The sequence below is a fragment of the Trichoplusia ni genome, chromosome 9, assembly GCF_003590095.1.
Source record: "Trichoplusia ni isolate ovarian cell line Hi5 chromosome 9, tn1, whole genome shotgun sequence".
NCBI classification, from domain to species: domain Eukaryota; kingdom Metazoa; phylum Arthropoda; class Insecta; order Lepidoptera; family Noctuidae; genus Trichoplusia; species Trichoplusia ni.
Window position 1 is genome coordinate 5,206,935 of NC_039486.1, and position 20,034 is coordinate 5,226,968.

Below are 20,034 nucleotides of genomic sequence, written 5' to 3' on the forward strand. Positions count from 1 at the left end.
ACTTGGCTGACGAAGCAAGTTGTGGAGCTGTTCCCTTACTACGAGTCTCCAACTGTCATCGTCCCCTACGATGTCGACCTTCCACGGTACTCCTACACACCTCCTCTGCCACCTTTACAGGGATGAATTTGTTACATGATAGGATTTTGAATTAGGTATTTTAGTACAGAACTGTGTTTACGAACATGTGGCATAAGATGTTTGAGTGCCTTTAGATTTATGTTTTGTTGATTTTTTAATAAATTGAAGATTGTGTGAGTTCCATTTTGTTTTTATTTAAGACATTTTTTTGCTCTCCATATAAGTCGAAACTAAACTTGATTTGAATCATGCTGTACCTTCATTTAACAAGCTTTTGTATTGATTTGTTTTTATGTAATTATAAAAAGACGCATAACTATCGTATCAAAATAAAAACACGTTATATTATTCGTTTAAATATAATTAAACTAAATAACAACATTAACAACTAAAGTAGTGTAATCTGGGATATAGACTTTGTTCTTTTTAAATGTCTGAAACCTGAATTTAAAACAAGTCGTGTCTTATATGATAAAATATTCAATTGCCTGCCATGATTGCATTGCCCCGTCAAGGTCTGTCGGACTTTGGTTATTAGTTCCCCCGTTCCATAGAACTTCACATTTGCATTTTTTCGCAGAATTCACAGCGGCATTCTTGTAGCGCTTTGCCAATAAAGTGACACGTCGAATGTTTTGAAGGCATTGCAGCATGCTCTAAGTCTTCAGCGGTTATTTTGAATCCACACTGAAACAAGAGAAAATAAAACGTTTTTAAAGGTACTGTTTAGGTGAACTAAACTTTTTGTTAAGAAAATACATTGTTCACTAAGTGGTGCATATCAGTTCAAATCACGTTTTTGTAGAGTGAAGAATTCGTATATCACAAAAACTAAATGTAGTACGTGAACTTTTCCTTCAATATAAGAATAGTAACAAGTAGTAGAAGTAGGTAATGTAACAGATAATTGCTGTACGTGCTTCAGGAGTCCAGGTAAGTCATAATTTGAGAGTGTTTTTGTTTTGAAATAGAGCTTTACGTTTGTATACGATACGGTTTTCAAAAACGGAAAATCTCAGACCTCTTTATAGATCAAATTTGAATTTTTTAGCGTCACAGTTTGTTTTTTGTTTTAAAAACGACTCCCGGAATAAACAATTTAATCCTAGTAACGTGGGAGTTCTCGCAAACATTCAAGTCACATGCACAAAAACACAAGACAAGCATTCGTGGATCACACAAACGCTTGTTTTCGGGGATCAAACCCATGTTGCGCACAATGGGTTCGGCATGGCTACCTCAACCACTAGGATTCTTACACATTGGTTACTATAGTGGGACTATTAGATCGTAAAACTATACTAAGTGCTTACCATATTGGCCATATTGAGACAGTGGATGCGTCTGACACTGGGCTTCACCAACTTGGCTAACACCAGCCATGCTCTTCCCGCCCGCCGATCCAATTTAATCGCTTGTATCGCGCATGATCTAGCGCATGAGGTGGACGCTGCTTGACCCTCAGAGAATAATGATGAGTGGTCTACCATGTTTACTGACTAAATAAAATAAAAGCGGTTGTTAGTGGGACTGGCAACACTGAGGCTACATACAAACAAGCTACGGGATAAATTTTCAAAAAGTATTGGTCGTATTTGTGTTGTGGTTTTGCAGTTCTATACATGGGTTTGTGTGTACTTTCTGAATTATTCTAAGACGAAGGAACCTCATCGTGTGAAAACCTAGATTCCAAATCAGAAATCTTAAATCGCCAACCCGCAGTGGGCTAGCGTGGTGAACAATGCTCAAACCTTCTATACGGAAAGGGGGACAGCAGTGGGAGGCAGTGGTATTACTTATCGCCCACAAATATACCCCAACGGCTTACTCAATATACCTTTAGAAAATCATAAGCAAGCACCGTCCATGCGTAGGCGCTGGGTTGTCGACGCACAAGGTCTACTAATATACCTCGCTTGTGGTGCTCATCTCGACACGCCAGCGACATCAGTATACTAGATAAAAAGAAAGTCTTCTGTACTAGGGCCGATGAATGAACGAAAATTGGATTGTTTGCCAACATAAAAAATTGAAATGTATTGTATTGACAGTGAGTGTTCCACTCTATAGAATTTTCAATTTCGGGGAACTGGTCTGACTGATCGGCAAAAATGTTTTCTACCACAAGACATTATTTAATCACACCAATCATCCATAACTTCTTCACCCTCTTATTAACCACACGCAATATTATTTTATTGTACTAAAACAATATATTTCATTATAATATTTCCAATTTAACTCGACAAACCTGAATGGTGAAATACAACTGCCCGCCTTGACGTATGATGCCATAGATTCCGATATTTTACCCATTCTGTGCAGACACTCAGCTTCAAGGCTCCTCAAATAACTCACCTGCGTATGGGGAGCGAAAATTGAGAAAAATAAGTCAAACTTACTGCATTAGAAGATTATTGGACAGTCAGAAGTCCTATCTGCTTTGTAGCTTAGCATTCGAGACACTATATTTCAATTTTACGATGTATTCCGTAGCAATTGCTATTACAACATCACTATTTTCCAGTGTTGGGTTGCGTAGCATTTTGTATACGCCTATGAAATTAGTATTATAATAAGCTGCACTGTGATAAAACCATGAAAAGGAAATAAAATTTCAAAAGTCCGTCGTTGTAATGATATTATTGCTAGTTAAGCAATATCTCTTTATGATTAATATTTACCTCGCCAAACTTCTCGAGCCCGGTGCTCAGATGACATAAAGCCTCCTTATAGTCTCCTCGCAAGCGACAGCACAGCGCCACCATGTGGTAGTAAGTGGAACATTCTCCAGACTCTGTCAAACCATGAGCCACGCAAACTTCTGCTAACTAAAAATACGAAATTCACTAAGTACAACGAAGTACAATGAAGCAAAAATATTTAATACGTGTACATTAGATGTGAAATCAGAATCATATTTAGGGTCAGTTTGCAAACTGATAGAGGCATCATGTAGGTATTTTATGAACAGTTGGATAGATTCTTAGCTAAATCAAAAGATGTTTTTGTTCAAGAAATACGATCTGCAAACTGTTAACGTCACGTATAATGTTTTCGTGTATAGTTGTGGCTGAATCAAAATATGTTTTGGTTCCTTGATATTTTTGTTCAAGAAGGACAATCGATGATCATTAGCGTTGATAAAAAAACGCTTAATTGTATGGAGATGACGTTTACAGGATATGTAAAAAAAAAATAACTTGAATTCGTCCTCCTATACAATTTACAAAATGTCGCTTACATCAATTAGCCTTTCAACCATAGATATGATGGCGATATAAAGTGACTGTGGTCGTCTTTCGTTTTCTTGGACTATAAATTTTGTAATTTTAAAGAATATTTATAATTCTAGTCAACATCATCCAGGACGAAACTGGATGTGCTGACCTATATTTCTGAATTCAATACCTAATTAAGTGTGTAATCCAACCAAATAGTGCGTAAAAGTAGGGTGTCACAGGTCACAGCGCATGTTTACACGGCATGCCATTTGTTTAAATATATATGTATAGGAAGTTACATATAGCATATGTATTAAACATGATATTGACCTAAAACTTCATTCAAAAGTTTTATTTAGTATTAAATATATCAGAAATAAAATACGAGCCACTTTGGCATTGAAAATTGTTTGAATTGTGTATGACGTTTGCAACGTCGTTCCATTTCAAATAGAAATCTTAATTAGAGTTTTTTTCAAACACACAACTTTTCGTCACTAAAAAAAAAAGTCTGAAAGCCAATCCAAGGTTCAATCGAGTCTAAATAAAAATATTTTGATTAACAGCTAAAGTAGAAAAGTTACTTCAGAAGCGTTTGCATGAACGTAACAAATTAGAAAATTCAGTGACCTGGTTTGTAATGGTCGCGTATGGAAATACTAGTAAATAGGTTTAAAGCCATGACAACCATTATTCATTCATTGATACAAGTCGTTTAACGCTAGGTTACAAAGAACAATTAAAACAAAAACCGAATAAATCCTAGCATGCTGACAAAACTGTACATGCTGCACAAATTAAAGCCTAAACTATTTTTTCCATAGTTAAACTCAATACTTACAGGTATAGCTCTCAGTCTCAAAAGTAAGTCAGCCGCATCGTAGAAGAGGCTCATGCCTTGCAGCAGCGGCGTGAAGTCCCACCAGTCGCCAAGCTCCTGCTCCCAATCCTTCGTGTGCAGCGTTCCAGTTGCTACGTAGTACACATCCACTTTTCTACATTAACGATAAATTAGGTTGGTCATAGAAACTTTTTTATTTTTATGAGCGTATCAGTTTACCAGCTGCGAAGCTTGAGCTTCATAACTTAGGTATCTATTAGGACGGCTGTCCTTCTGCCCTCAACAACTCAAGCTAAAGAGCTAACAAGCTAAAGAGTATCCGAATAGACTTTATGCTAATATATTATCTTCTAATTAATATATAAAATTCCCGTGTCACGATGTTAGTTACCGTACTCCTCCGATTCATGATTAAAACATATTTACGTCTTTGCCATATCCATGATCATGTCTGCCAGTAAGAATAGCTCCCTATTGTAAAAGTATGCGCCGGCAATCACCCACAAGGCAGTCCATGTCGGGTGGAAAGCGAGGAGTGCCAAGAAGAAGGGGTCGGCCGCTGAAGGATCTTCTTCGTACAACATTGCACCTTTAGACACGAGACTGAGGAGAGAAATAAGCTCTATAAACAAATGCTAGATCTCATTCTTTAGAAGGATTGAAAGCAGAACAGGCATCATATCTGGAGTTGTACCTTTTGTTTCTACTGTAATACGAGTTATTAAATGGCAAAGGCAGGCTTTTAGAATCATCTCTGCGGTATGGCCGGCTTATGAAAAAATGCTATTTTATCAAATACTTACGTCAGTGGGTGTCGAGGGTCCAGAACCAAAGACTTGTTCAGACAGGCAATAGCCCATTCTCGGTCGAGATCCTTTAGACACGTCGACAGCTCTCGCCAATAGTTCGCCTCACGCGGATGATTTATAAGCAACTGTGCAAAACGTACAATCATAAAAACATCTGTATTAGGTGATTTAAAATTTCAACTGAAACATTCTACCTCGAAAATCATCTGAAAGTAGTTAAGACGGTAAGAGAAAATACCATTCTTTAGAGTGAACACAAAAATTAAAAGAAAACAAAGACCAATGATAGCCAGAGGATGTACCAAAACCGTTGGAAACGTTATTATCGCTGGTGTCGACACGTGACATGTTAATTCATGATATAGGTACATAGTAGAGTAATATTCACTTGGTAACTCTTGATGTGTAAATTATAATATATTTGGAACTGTAGTACATACTCGTATAAAGATAGATAGTTAAGTCTTCAGGAGTATACCTGCATATACTGCTCCATTGCATGGTACGTGTCTTGCATCTGTCGTGCATGCCTTGCTGAGCGGAGTTCTGGCTCCATCTCGGGAAACTCTTCAGTGTCAGTCAGGGTATTGTATGCAGATCTCATGAGGCAGGCGTGAGCCATCATCACCAGCTCCTAAAGATATGGATCGTTGTAACTTTGATGTTATTGCCTTAAGCTATGTTGTCATTTTAATGGGCTAACATTTGAAGTCGGATTTTGTAGCTAGGTTTATTTCTCTTATTTCTAATTTCTCGGTAGGTAAGAAAGCTTCTCGTAGCAAAATAAGAGCGGTAATCATTTAATTGCCGTCGATTGCGTGAGAATACCAATTTATTATAATTTTAAAGGTTGACTGTCGGATAACATTATTTATTTAGGCTCCAGAGAGTACAATTCATTGACCACCTATGTAACATTATGGTGTGCAGTAAATAATTGAATTGAAATGGCTAGAACATTTTGATAGAACATCACCAAAGTTAGTACAAAGACAAAACTAACCTCAAACAGTTCTTCAGAATGCAGATAGTCCTGCACAACAAAGCTGTTGTTGATGAAGATCGCAGCATCTTGCCAGCAAGAGGTCGTGAGCTCCACGCGCGTTCTCGTCTCACTTAGTTGACGATTAAACGAGCAGAATTCAGTATTTCCTGTGATCAACCACGGTTTAGTACAGTGTGAGTTACAAATCAATTCATTGCCAAAACAGATACCTTAAACTCAACTGCAGCACACCTTTCTTGTAATTCGTAGATAGTGCGTTATAACAACAACATATTAAATACTCGTGCCACTCCTATCTTTTTACACTAGAAATTCCCTAGATTCATTTATCTAGACTATAGAATGTCGTATCTAGTAGTAGTATTCATGTGTATCGCAATTGTACATCATCATTCTAGCCTTTTCCACACCATAATGGGGTTGGCTTCCAGTTTAACCTGGCTCAGATAAGTACCAGAGTTTTACGAGGAGCTCAACCGTCCTCAATTGTACATGAAAGTTGAAATAAATAAACTCATAGTATGGTATTATGACTAGATCCACAGGTGTGATGGTGGACTCGCGACTTGACGCCACTATTGTAAAAAATCGATTCAATAGCCATTGTAATATATATTTGGATGTGTTTTTACCGTAATAAGCCACTTTTCGCAGCGAGCCGGCGGCAGCTCTGATGGTGTTCTGCCAAGTCTTCTCCAGTTGACCTCGGCCGACACATTCACGTTTTTGTGGAAGTCGTGCTTCTAATTCGTTGAGCATATCACTTATTTCATGTCTGTTAAAAACAGAAACAGTTTTATAAATCAAGCTTTTCGCCCGCGGCTTCGCCTGCGTCGGTTAAATCGCGTTTCCAAGAGAACTCTTCAAAAGACCGGGATAAAAACTGTCCTATGTTCTTTTTCTCAAGGTCAACTCTATCTCTGTACCAAATTTCATTAAAATCCGTTCAGTGGTTTAGACGTGAAAGCGTAATAGACAGACAGAATTACTTTCGCATTTATAACGCATTGCTATCATACTAACAGTACAAATAACTACGATGTACAAATAAATAGATTATAACGGGGTGTACTTTGGTATAATCGGTGGTGTCACAGTTTCCTTCAGCGCCCGTGCCAGTCTGACTTCGACAACAACAAAAGAACAGTTGTCGTCAGCGCCTGTGGCTCTAATCTGACTCGCAGTCAACGTACTTACAGACGTCGGTATTGATTCTGTTGTTAGCCTGGACAACAAGTACACACTTACAAACTAATTTCTGAAATAAGTCTGTTTAGTTCTAAAGTGCTTAGTTTCATTTTAATTATTTATACTACGTGGTCGTTTCGGGTTATTAAACTGAAATCACATGTTTTAAGAACCCAAATTTACTTTCAGTAAAATTATTTGAGTAATAATTGATTAAAAATGTTTTTTTGCTGGTAATTCTTACTTGCTAGGTTTATACGTTGCGACTGTAGCTGGGGAGAGCGTTCTCTCGTAGTATGCGGACGGCGCCTTATCAATCGGATTTAGCAACAAGTCGCAGCCACATTCCTGCTGCATCGTGTCTCTGCTTATCCAGTGTAGAGGAACAGCGATGTTCAACTGCTTTTCTAGTGTCATTCAAAGTATAAAAATATGGTGAAATAAATTTAAACTCTCCGAAGAATCGTTTTTCAAAAATGATGCTGAACGTCGATAAATTATGGAAAACTGACGCTGTTTTAGGCACATGAAAATTCTTCCCTACATCAGAAATTTTTAAAACATAACCATGATTGTGTTATTTTTATGGCGAACACTGAAGTTAAGAAATGTGTGTTAAATTACCTCCCGGATAAAGCAGTCGGAACAAATTCATAAAACCCATAAAACTGAAGCCGCCGTCTTCTCCGTGAATGTGGAGTTCGATTGGCCATTTGTAATTTTTGAATCTTCTGTAAAACCATTCCTCATTACTTTTGTACATTAATGTTCGATGGAATGAGCCCCAAACTGCTGTATCTGAAAACGAAAGAAGATTAAACAAATCCAGGTAATTTTATTCATTTTTCTAGCTATAATAAGTAGTCAGTATGGAATATATTGACAATATTAATAAATTTGGATGAGTGGCTTACAATTGCACAGATTTAGCAATATCACTTCTCGTATAAAACATAACACTAACACAATACTAAGCATTATCGTTCAAAATACTTACGATACGGAAGTATGCGATTCATATAATACGGCAGATCAATATCGTCTTCATTTTGAATGTCCTCCATTCGGCATTGTAGCTTTTGATCCCCTTTTGTGAAAGCATCCTGGTCGACTCTCAGTGTCTCCCATTTTGGATAGAAGTTGGTGCCATTGAAACGCTTTGGTTCTCTCCTACCGTGACCGTATTTAACCACCCCGGCTATCTGGAAATATGTCTTTTCTTGTTATCCTTCCCTAATATTATAAATGTGAATGTTTGTTTGTTAGGCTTTCACGCGAATAATACTTATTCAATCGGCATGATATTTTGAGCACATGTCCTTGGAGGGATCTGGAGTAACATAGGGTTGTTTTAAACTACTAAAAAAAACTTATAGCGATATACGACGAGGGCAGAGCCAAGAACAACCGCTAGTTAATAATATTTCATAAATTTCAAAAAAGAGCTTTAAAGGCATGAAAACCATATTTTAATTTTCCGACCAAGTAGTACATTTTAAGTCTGATAAACTTACATTGGTCTCTGTTAGCGGCGTTTTAGAAGCAATAGTGTAGTCGTAGCCATCCTCAAATGGTATATACATATTGTAGGCTGCGACAACTGTTACTTTCATCCAATTGGCTTCTTTTAATAATTTGTGATGGGCTGCGTTCACTGGGTTACGGTCCACTAGCAGTTCCATGGTCAGCAATGGTAGGTTGTCCCAGCTCTTGCGACAAGACATTCTGGGAGTGATCAACGGCTCCATTCGTTTTTTTACGCACATTTTCTGTGATGCTGCAAAAGTTTATTTATAGCACTGCTGCACTGGTGACATCGTGACGAATTTATGAAATAATTGAAAACACTATAAGTTAGAGGAACTGGTGTGCCATGGAACTCTTTTGTTATTTAACAGTCTCAATCATTCACTTTTATGTGATAGTAGCTATCCCGGCGAACTACGTATCGCCTAACAGGCGAAGTTCATATTTTTTGCAATTTTTCCATATTTTAAAACCGTTTAAACCTTCCCTGAACAGTTGAACTGCTACAAAAATTTCAAGACTAAAACAAGCCAAATCGGTTCAGCCTTTCTCGAGTTTTAGCGAGGAACAGTAATTCATTCTCATATATAAAGAGAAAAAGAAGAAGAAGATATGGTGTCAAGTTTGCAAACCTTCGTCACTTAGGAAGATGGATAAGATATCAACGTTGCAGCAACTGATGTCCTCCAGGTGTCGAGTAAAAGCGTGCTGTTTTTGTGCACTGCTGAAGCTTTGTTGCGACTTGTCTATTTGCTCCTCGATATTTCTGAGGGGTTGAATGCTTACTGCGAAATAGGAAGGGAAAATTACAAAAGCTCTAAAACTTTTTATTGCATGCGTGTATGTCTAGGTTCTACTAAATAAGAATATATTACTAACAGTAACAATATATTATCAATATCCGCATAGACTAGGTATAGATTTTTCATTATTTATATTATTTATTATAAGTAATTATTTATTTCATCTTGACCGTTCTTAAGCAGCGTATTCCAATTTAAAGTGAACGGTTTCTACTCAAACATAATTGCGTAATCCACATACGTACCAGCCAAAGGACTATCAGCAAACAAACTCATTTTCTCATGATCAGATGGATCATAATCCAAGGTTCCCGTAGCTATTGCCTGTGTATGCTCCTCGTCCTTACAACCGATGGACTTGATGATAGCGTGCAGTATAAGTTGGTCAAAATACGTGACTTTTATAGCAAAATGTTTTGGATCTTCATCAGGCGTTCTAAGGCTTAGTACTTTAACAGTCAATACGTCGCAAGGGGGGATACTTGCATGACGCCCAGCTACATGGCTTTCTGACTTTTGGCTTGCTACTGTAGACTCCGAACGTGTCATCTGAAAGAAAAGATTTTGTCAACAACCAAATCGATTAACAGAGAATCTTGTGTGCTCCTACGTACCTTTTTCTTTGGCAATCTATTTTTGCTGACCGCATTCATTTTGGCTGTCTTTTTCGTGTCTCTTTACCAAGATAGAAAGCCGCTGGATAAGTTAAATAAATATCGTTTTATAAGTAAGGTCGCACAAGGTTTCCTACGTAAAATTATCACAATTTGTTTACGAATCAGCAAATTGACAGCTGTAATTCAAATTAAATGGAGACAAAGGCTTTGCAAAATAGGTTGTAAGCTTTTACTATGGAAAACATCTAAAAACATGTTTTTGGTTTTGTGTAGTCTCGTTACGGGAGAAATACATGATTAGTGAGATAGGTACCTACTACATTTGTGGAAATCAAGCCCAATTATATATCCATCAATCGATGGTAATGTTCAGTTTCGTCGTAAACAGTACAGTTTAGTATAATGTACTTCAAACATAACATGTGTGTATTGTTTTTTGTGTTATTGTTATTGAGGAGCTATGATTTCCAAAAAAAATCCATAGACTTGTCTCCTGATGAATTTGTAAGTAGATTTTTTTATTGACGACTTTCTAGATTTAAAATTTTCTCTTTTGATACTGACGACTGGACTGGACTTTACCAAAACTATCGATTTTGGTTTCTCGTTCATAGGAGGCGAGAATAATAATAGTACTTATCGTTGATCATATAACTTCCTAGTTTATTATTTTAAACTGTGCACCACGGACTGCCTGCACAAATTTTACTGCTTCTGAATCAAGTCCATCCAAAGGTTGTCTGTAAAAGATCGCTTTTGACGATAAGACCGCTCATTGTGACACCTCGTAACTATTTATTTTTATCAACTCCTGTACTTATGTGGTGAGCAATAAAGAATAAGATAGGTTTCTATGACATATTTTTTAACCTGTCAATAATACTTTAATTATTTTCCTGTATTTCCAGGGACCATACGTATTGAGTAGTTACCAAATGAACATATGCAAGGGGCCGAAGTTTCAAAATGTAACTTACTTTACGGTCAACACTATAAGGACACCGGATAAGAAGTTCGTTAACACATTTAATGCGACTTTTTACGCTCCAATTGCTTTGGAAGAGGTATTATATGAAAGTCATTATGAATTTATCGGACTAGTTTAATGTCCTATAAGTGACATTATTGAAAGGAAATATTTACATTAACTGTTGAGCCTTTTGTTTGGCTGGATTCACTAGTAATATTTATCCAATTAATTTTCTCTAGCCAAGTCACATTATAACAATCGTGAGGTCGCTCAAATCACAAACGCGCAAATGTATGGAAATGACATTTCATTTGGATAAGTCACGTGACTTTTTCCTGTCATCAACATACATACAAGCGTTTTATACCGACGCATACGATTGTCAAAAGGCTTAATTGTCTTGAGGTCCTAACGCTGTTAAAATTATGGCCAATGTAAAACTGAGACGCCGTGTAACCCCATGTAGTAAGCTGTAACTCATGTTGGCCACATCTTCAACCACATTCACTCATGACTACCATCACCTCTTAAAAGTGAGGTGAAGAATAGAGAAGAAAACAACAACATGATTTCTTGAAATATATACAACGCCATCTAGTCTCAAACTAAGCAGAGCTTGTAAACGATTTCTCCATACATTTTGAAATTATTTAATACCTTTACAGACTAAAATGGAAATATACAAGCAATCTAAAGTCGGTATGGTTTCGGTATATCGGCACAGAATCAAGAAGTTATGTAGCCATTTTGCGTCAGCAGAATTAATGAGAAGAGTTTATAAGACTGATAGTCGGTGCATAATTGCAAAGGTATTATATAAATATGTATATTATCTTAAAAAAACATAAATTTCCCTTATAGTTATCATTGAAAAAACATTAACAAACGATTATCCAATTGAATGAATTTAAAATAAATATTTAGGTCCATGCATTATGTTGTATTGGGCTGGTAGATCATTTTTGCAACCGCTGACGAATTTGGCCTTTAAAATATGTTTAAATGACATTCAATTTCGATGAATAATGTGACTTTGAGTTGTCAATTCCATTCATTTGATAATCAACTCTAGAACTTGTAGCTAGAATAACGTTTCAGCCGGCATTTTCTTTATAACTCTCTTTAATTATTATCATATACCAGCTTTTCGCCCGCGGGTTCGCCCGCGTCGAGGTCGGTTATATCGCGTTTCCAAGAGAACTCTTCAAAAGTCCGGGATAAAAAATAGCCTATGTTCTTTCTCCAGGTCAACTCTATCTCTGTAACAAATTTCATTAAAATCAGTCTAGTGGTTTAGACGTGAAAGCGTAGCAGACAGACAGAGTTACTTTCGCATTTATAATATTATAATATATATAGTAGGGACTCATATTAGTGAAAACAGGCACTTTTTAAATTAAAAGATCAATACTAACAAAATAATCCACAAACAAACTAAAACAACGATCCCGTTGCCATTAAAAGGAGAAAAACATTAATTTTCATTTCTTTTTCAGGGTACTTACCTCACTGAATACAACTTTTCTAACCAGCTAACAGCATTTTTGGGAACAGCCTATTTCTACGGGACATTTATGTTTAAAATCAATGTGAATTCACGAAAGAGAAATATTTTTTGTGCGCATATGATTATGTCACTTACTAAGAAAACCTAATTGTGAGCTAATTCGTTATTTATTACACTATTTTAAAGATTTATTAAATAAGTAACAGCGTAAGTCTTTAGTTTTTTTTTAAAGAGCTATGTTCAAAATAAGGTAAGTGAAATACTAGATAATAAATGATCTTCAACAGTTGAGTCGATTTTAATATAAGAAAAACAGTTCATATCATCTATATCTATACTCATATATAAAGCTGAAGAGTTTGTTTGTTTGTTTGATCGCGTAAATCACAGGAACTACTGGTCAAAATTGGAAAATTCTTTTGTGTTGAATAGACCATTCATCTAGAAAGGCTTCAGGCTATAAACCATCACGCTGCGACGAAGATACAATGGAAAATGTGAAAAAAACAGGGCAGGTATAAATCATAACTTATATCTTCTACCCACGGGGACGAAGTCGCGGGCAACAGCTAGTTAATAATAATAGGAAATACTCTACTCTACTAATAAGTAAAATAAAACAAGAAATAATTATAATTTACTTATTATTTTAATACCGTGATGCCTATATTTACTTGCTATGATTATAGCAATAAATTACTATAGCCTTGACTCCTTGTACTAACATTTCTTATTACTAGGTACACTAGACTATAAAATCAAGTCATTATAAAAAACAATTTTGTACATTTTACTGCATGTCTCTACATCAAGAAGAGACATTTCACTGAATATAAATAGAAAACATAAAAGTACACTTATAAAAACCTTAACATAACATAAACCAAAAGAAAACATTATTTTTTAATTTTATTTCTTTTTTTTAAATACCATGTGATTTAAGTATAAAAAAATAAAGCTTTCCTACAGTTTTTGGAATAATATCGCGTTCTTTCACTTTCTGTGTTTAAAAAAAAAGTTTAAAAACATAAGTACTTCTTTGATGCGTTTTCAAATAAAATGACAGGTTACTTATTCTAAACATTACTCAGTTCCAAACCCTTAGCCATCACCTGGAATAAATAACTAACACAGAGCCCTGCAATACCTATCAAAACCAAAAATAAACTTTAAATACCGTAAATCAATTCTTTTAAGACTAACATAAGAAGTAATATTCTTATTTTTTCAATTACTTTTAAATGAACACTGAGAGCCTACCACCAGCTGTTACCGAGTTGAATAGAATGTTATCTAGTCATTGTGTAAGCGGTATGACATACTATACGATGTATAACGGCATCCCTTTTCCACAACTGTAAGAGTTTTACATTAAAAGGTAATGGTAGGCTTTCAGAGTGATTTTTGATATATGTAATTTCTATAATTTTAAATTAGAAACTTTCGGAAGAACACAAATGCCTAGCATGACACTACCGAACTATTATTCAAAGTGACCTGACCAATAACCTCAAGTACAAGTGCCATAAAAACTTGATTTACATAACTATAGTTGTGTATTATCAATGTCATTCTTAAAGTAATTGTCAGGTTTAGATGGCTTCTTGGCCAGAGGACCTTTTGTGGAAGCGAGACACCCTCTGCGCTCTGTACTGCGCCATCCTGCTCCCACAAATCGAACAATCTCAATAGGCCCATAATAAAATGCGAAAATTGACTTAGAAAAACAAACCAAAAAATAAATTATGCAACTAACTTTAAGCTGTCAGTAACACTATTCAAATCTATTCTTTTGTGGAGTTCTCTAAACTCAGATCTAACATTTTATCCTGTGACGGTTTGCGGGCATACACAACTAACAATCTATAATTAAATGGAACAGTTTTTCCGTAATTATTGTTGATTTTGTCCACAAGGTTCATTTCCTTTAATATTTCTAAATAATCATCCATGAAATCATCGTACAATTCTTGTGGGACTTTGAACGGGTTTATTGCTGTCATTGCCTCTGTAAAACAGAAAATAAATTTATTAGTCATTTTATATGTTGAGATAGATAGGTAAACATTAAGGGTAATAAATTGTGCGAAATAAATCAAGTGTAATTTGCATTATTAATCATTTCATGGAAAATCCATTGTTGATGAGGTGGTGAACGGTAAAATAGGCAAAAACTTACTTCTCAGTATATCAACGTCTTCATAAACGAAAACCAAGTCTTTGCAATCCACATCGATGTCGACGAAGCCTATCTTTTCAGCCATTGCTCTAATTTCTTTTGCTGGTTCCTGAAAACAATTGTCAATATTTAAATGGCGACTAAATAAGGCAATACAAATTAAATAGTATAATTCGTTTAAATACATTAAAAATCATCTATCCCTATCACTGTTTAAAATAACATAACTCACTGCTGTTCTTGTCTCTTTAAGGGATCTACAGTATACAACCTTTTTTGCTGAACAACGTAGTATTCCGAATAGAGCCGCTTGTCTTTTTTCACAAAGCAACAATACTGTTTGAAAGAGGCTGACACCCTGTACTAAGTTAAATAACGAAGTAACAATACTGTTTAAAGAGGCACCCTGTACTAAGATAAATAATTATGTAAGCTTTTTAGTTACCTGTGAGTCATGGTACGGAGAGATGTATTTGTCGACATCCTGTAGCCATTTGCTCCACTTGTTGTTGTGAGCCAGTATGCGGTAGACGTCAAACACCGGAGCTCCAGCCACGAAGATCATGAAACACTCCCCTTTGTAGTCCAGTAGGTTGAAAATGTTTCTGAATGCTCGCCTAAAAAAAAAATCTGCGTTACTTTTTTATGTAAATGATTGTATTATTGTGTTGGGGCGCAATTAAGGAGCCTACGTATGTTCTTATTGTGATAGGCTATAATATCCTATTTCGTGGTAGGCTCAGGTGTAAATGAGAGCTTATTTATCTATTGAAAAGCTGGTGAAGGAGAAGCGATTTTATCCAGCGTTGGGACTGTCATAGGCTGTATCAGTAATATAACTTATTAGGACAAAATTATGAGTATCGCCTTGTTCTGCGTACATCATACGTTTTTCGAATGTTTTTTTCATATGGTTTTATATTACATATTGATAGAGTTAGATTACGTGCTCAGAGAACAGTATTGGTTACGGCAAAATATTTTCGGCTCATAAAAGCATAATCCCCATTATCCACAGTTTTAATTCCCGTTATTAAATTGTAATTAAAGATAACAAGCAACTCGCAAAAACCTTGAAAGTCTGTATCTTTTTGAATCAGGGAATAATTAAAAAAAAACATCTTATATATGGACACATCTTATATAAAAAACGTAATATTATATAACTGTAAAACACGGATAAAAAATCAGGTAGAAGAAACTAGTCATGACTTTTTTATTATAGGTGTAAGATATTTTAAGAAAGAAATAATAACCTAGAATTTTGGAATTATACCAGTAAATAACCGAAAAATACGCAAACAGAAAATATACTATAATTTCTATTAATTAATATTTCCTGTTTGGGTAAGGACGTTTTAAGTAAAATAATTAACAGTGTATCTTAAATTTTTTGTAAGCTTTAAGACGACTAGATTTAGACGACAAGGATTTGTTTTTAATAATTAGGTAAAGATTACTTTTAAAAAGCGTAACATTTAAAATATACTGATTATTACTTTACTGACATACTTTTTTGTGACTATTGTCATAAAAAAATGCGAGTTTGAGTAGTAAATAGGACTAAGATGCAGTAAAAATAAAATAGAATAAGAATTAAACGGTAAGTAGGTTAGTTACGCTAAAGCTTGGTAGGGGTTTGATTTCTGCACGAGGTAAATACAGTGTTGGAGGGGCTTCTGTTTTTAAGCACGTAGTTTCTAAATTATTTAGAAAACAGGTAAGTTATTGCAATGACTCCAAAATCAAATGTTACGAAAAGCTAAATCGACCAAAAAAAGCAACTAAATGATTAGATACCAAATATTACAGCCTACTTACAAAAAAAAAAAACAATATTGAGGAAATTGAATTTACAGTATTTATATTAAATTAAAAAATATATCATAAAAATGAGTACTCACTCTTGGTTGATGATCCAGTGCAGGGCATAAAACGAGAAAACGTGATCAAAGTTTCCCTTCATCCCCTCCGGCAGGTCTCCCTCGATGTCCAGGACTGTGAACGAGGTCTGCTCGTTGCAATGATGATCATTCGCGTAATTCACCATCTTCTCGCTTATATCACACCCCAACAACTTAAAATCCACGGGGATGTATTTCTTCAACATATTCGTGACGCTACCATCTCCGCACCCTATATCTAAAATCCTATTATTACTCTTCTTCCATTTCATTTTAGGCGCGTATTGTTCTAAAAAAACAATCGCGTCCCTCTTCTGCAAATTATTGCTTCTTTGATACAGTTCGGCGTTATTCATGGTGAATGTATTTACGGTACTTGATTTTCGTGAGGTATTTTGTTTGTAATTTTCGGGTGCTCGTGAGCGTGCGGTGGCGTGCTGCGCGTTTCGGCGGACAGTCGCCACGGGAGCGAGGCACTACGCATTTATACGTGCGACGACGGCTCAACAAACCCTCCGTAGTAGCTCAAATCTGGTGATTTGCAAACATCATATTTTGGCTAGCGAGGCCACCTCGAATCAAGTCATGATATGTGATAGAAATGTTTAGACACTAGAAGCTCTACAAAACATTATAGTAGAAATATTTTCGAGAGTCACCTAGGTGAATGACTTCTTTATTTATTTTGATTATAGTAAATTACTATTGCTTGCTGTGATATAACGTCATATTTTTCATGATGAGAAAAATAAATAAGAAGAGGTCGATTTGAAAGTTTCATATAAATTCAGTTTTGTTTATTGAACATTAAGTATATTTTATTAGATCTGTATGTTCAACTCAACTTGTCAAAAACTGGCTAGTCATGGTAAGATATTTAATTAACATTAGTATGTCTACGAAGCCGTTATTTTTAAGATCAGACGATCAGTTGAACATGGGCCTGGCAAACATAGACCGCAATTTGTGAATATCAAAATGCAAATCCAATTTATAATCAATAGCGGATGTCAAACGAATTTCTTGAAGTTGAGCTTGTCTAGAAGGTAAAGAGTCCTGTTCCGGTGTTAAGCGTGGGAAATGGTGACAGTTTTGTCTTCGAGTTTTTCTGACAATGTCAACAATTGCAGCGATTCGATGCAGTACGGCCTGACCGTCAAGGCAAGCTCTCGATATCCTACAGATTTGGTATAATTATAGAAGTAAAATATCATTTTTTTTTCAAAGTCCGCATTTTTTTAATTATATTAAAGGGATAGAGATAAATCTATATATTTTATTAAAAAAATATATTGCTGTAACGCATTTGAAAGGAAAAAGGAATCAGGGGAACATACGTCTTTTAATAATTTCGAAAACCTAAGATGACTGGACTTTAATTTAGATTAATTAATTTTGAAGTGCAGACAAATACGATATTACCATAATATTAACATGTTGTATTTTAATATGTTTTAATTTTCAACGTAACCTATTATGTACATTAAGTTTACGATTTGACAACTGACAGTCTATTTATTATATACTACAGAATAATATTATTATAATCATACAAATCTGATGTAGTTAACTATAATAAATTTATAGAATAAATCACTTTTTATGAGTTGTAACTTTTATTATGTACACGTTATTATTAATAACATTTGATTTATTTGACGTACACCTATGTTTTGATCGATGGATTCATTTAAATGCGATTGGACATTTGACTGAAACTACACAATTTTCACACTACACTACATTGCAGTGACCGTTTTGACAAAGTAGACAATACTTCTTCACACCTAACGGCTTGACCGATTTTGATGAAATTTGGATTAACATATAGGCTTGTTTTAAAGCCCTCTAAGGAGAGCCTCTAATTTTGCAGCTCTAGTAATGTCCCAGAAAATTAAAATGAGGGTAATAATAACCAGAATTTTTTGTTTATGATTGCAATGTAAATGCATTATTATACTATAGTAATTAAATTTGGTTTTCATATGTATAAATATTAAGATAAATAAAGGAATAACATAATAATGACATAAAAAATAACGCCAAGGGCTCACACACATCCCTCTCTAATACACAAATCCCGCCCTCTACTTTCCACAGTATTCATTTACCTAGGTTTAATATTAGGATTTTCTTCCATTTTTAGGCAATAACCAGCAACGCCTTAGTTCGTACGTGTACTGATTTTTCAATCCAAATAAGAAGTAGGTCATTTACAGTTTTTTGTATGTTGATCTAACCACACGCCTGTTATAAACTTTTAAACGGTGGATAAACATACTATACTGATATTTAGGTTTGTATGTGTCCTAGTTATAGTTTTCGCGTTAAATTATATTTGGATATCAAAACAATATTCATCGATTTTAAATGTTAAGATAGGTCATGATCGATTTAGTTTTTACACTTATGCGGGAGAGTAATAATATGTTCATGACGTGCGCGTAGTAATATGTATAATGTATATATATGATTTTTTTTATGTTCATCCATAAATTTTGAGCACCTAAGACGATTGTGGGCTATTATTTATTTAACAAAAATAACTAGTACTTATGTAGTTGAAAATCCCTTTTTTCCGCAAGCTTAGTCGTGTTTTAATTACTTATAAAATAGGATTATATCCAATGCAAGCTATTCAATCCCTTCTTAGTCCAACACGTTTTATTTTGCCGTTTTTTTTGTTCATATTCTCGCACATAAATATAAATACATACCACCGAAATAATAATATAAAAAAATGTTATATGGATTTTCATACACTTTGGATTTATCGTCGATTTCATTTATCAATTTAGATGAAATAAATAATGAACACAAATAAAAAAATTCAACAGTTTATTCTTAAAAAGTCATGTGAAAAACATCAATACAAAATGAATGTTTAGTACTTTAAATATAAAGGTTGTACCTTTTTTGCTTTAGCACATTAAACTGCACTATTTAAAAATGCTTGTTAATCATAACAATACTTATATTTCAAATAACATTAAAATAGGTTGAAGTTTGGTAGGCAGTATAGAGTCGTCTACAAAACAGAATCGTTACTTACACACTTAGCATTAAACATTACATATAATAAGTATTTAAAAATCTATTCTCACTATATTTTTCTTCATAGATAAAAAATTATAGAGTAAAGTTAGTACCACGTTAAGGAACACAGAGAAGTTTTGGAACCGTGGAGTCTATTCTGTATCTGCAAAAGTTTTAAGAAATACTTTGGTAAAACGTCGTTTGTTTTTTAAGCAACATCACAAATGGCTTCTAGACCTTTCTTAGACTTTCTCTCCTCCTATTTTCTGTTCTTTTGTCTCTAACATCTGCTGTATTCCGACAGAGATAGCATGACGCTTATGGGTGATTTGACTGAGTGAC

General features: G+C 34.9%; 2 protein-coding genes across 2 annotated transcripts; both read right to left on the bottom strand.

Annotated features, from left to right (window-relative positions):
• Positions 1 to 415: 415 nt before the first annotated feature.
• On the bottom strand, positions 416 to 10,677 carry LOC113497638. The gene is made up of 19 exons (XM_026877243.1): positions 10,094 to 10,677; positions 9,725 to 10,028; positions 9,309 to 9,461; positions 8,664 to 8,926; positions 8,147 to 8,351; positions 7,774 to 7,947; positions 7,394 to 7,556; positions 7,034 to 7,186; positions 6,594 to 6,736; positions 5,959 to 6,107; positions 5,434 to 5,589; positions 4,950 to 5,080; positions 4,573 to 4,749; positions 4,147 to 4,300; positions 2,766 to 2,912; positions 2,333 to 2,439; positions 1,919 to 2,036; positions 1,395 to 1,580; positions 416 to 768 (listed from the first exon to the last, which is right to left on the bottom strand). The coding sequence occupies exons 1-19, from the start codon at positions 10,130 to 10,132 to the stop codon at positions 640 to 642; spliced, it is 3,051 nt and encodes a 1,016-aa protein (XP_026733044.1). The 5' UTR covers positions 10,133 to 10,677; the 3' UTR covers positions 416 to 639.
• A 2,817-nt stretch (positions 10,678 to 13,494) lies between these two features.
• On the bottom strand, positions 13,495 to 17,335 carry LOC113497729 (juvenile hormone acid O-methyltransferase). Its single transcript, XM_026877424.1, has 4 exons — positions 16,657 to 17,335; positions 15,198 to 15,369; positions 14,753 to 14,861; positions 13,495 to 14,581 (listed from the first exon to the last, which is right to left on the bottom strand). Exons 1-4 carry the CDS (start codon positions 17,010 to 17,012, stop codon positions 14,358 to 14,360), a joined length of 861 nt encoding a protein of 286 aa, XP_026733225.1. The 5' UTR covers positions 17,013 to 17,335; the 3' UTR covers positions 13,495 to 14,357.
• Between the last annotated feature and the right edge of the window lie 2,699 nt (positions 17,336 to 20,034).

Coding starts and splice junctions, on each gene's coding strand:
- LOC113497638 (XM_026877243.1), bottom strand. CDS start 10,132: ATGAATGCGGTCAGCAAAAATAGATTGCCAAAGAAAAAG. Junction 4,301..4,572: donor ATCATGGATATGGCAAAGAC/GTAAATATGTTT, acceptor TCGTTAATGTAG/AAAAGTGGATGTGTACTACG. Junction 769..1,394: donor GTCTCAATATGGCCAATATG/GTAAGCACTTAG, acceptor CTCTTGTTTCAG/TGTGGATTCAAAATAACCGC.
- LOC113497729 (XM_026877424.1), bottom strand. CDS start 17,012: ATGAATAACGCCGAACTGTATCAAAGAAGCAATAATTTGCAGAAGAGG. Junction 15,370..16,656: donor CACTGGATCATCAACCAAGA/GTGAGTACTCAT, acceptor TTTTTTTTTTAG/GCGAGCATTCAGAAACATTT. Junction 14,862..15,197: donor CTCCGTACCATGACTCACAG/GTAACTAAAAAG, acceptor AATTGTTTTCAG/GAACCAGCAAAAGAAATTAG.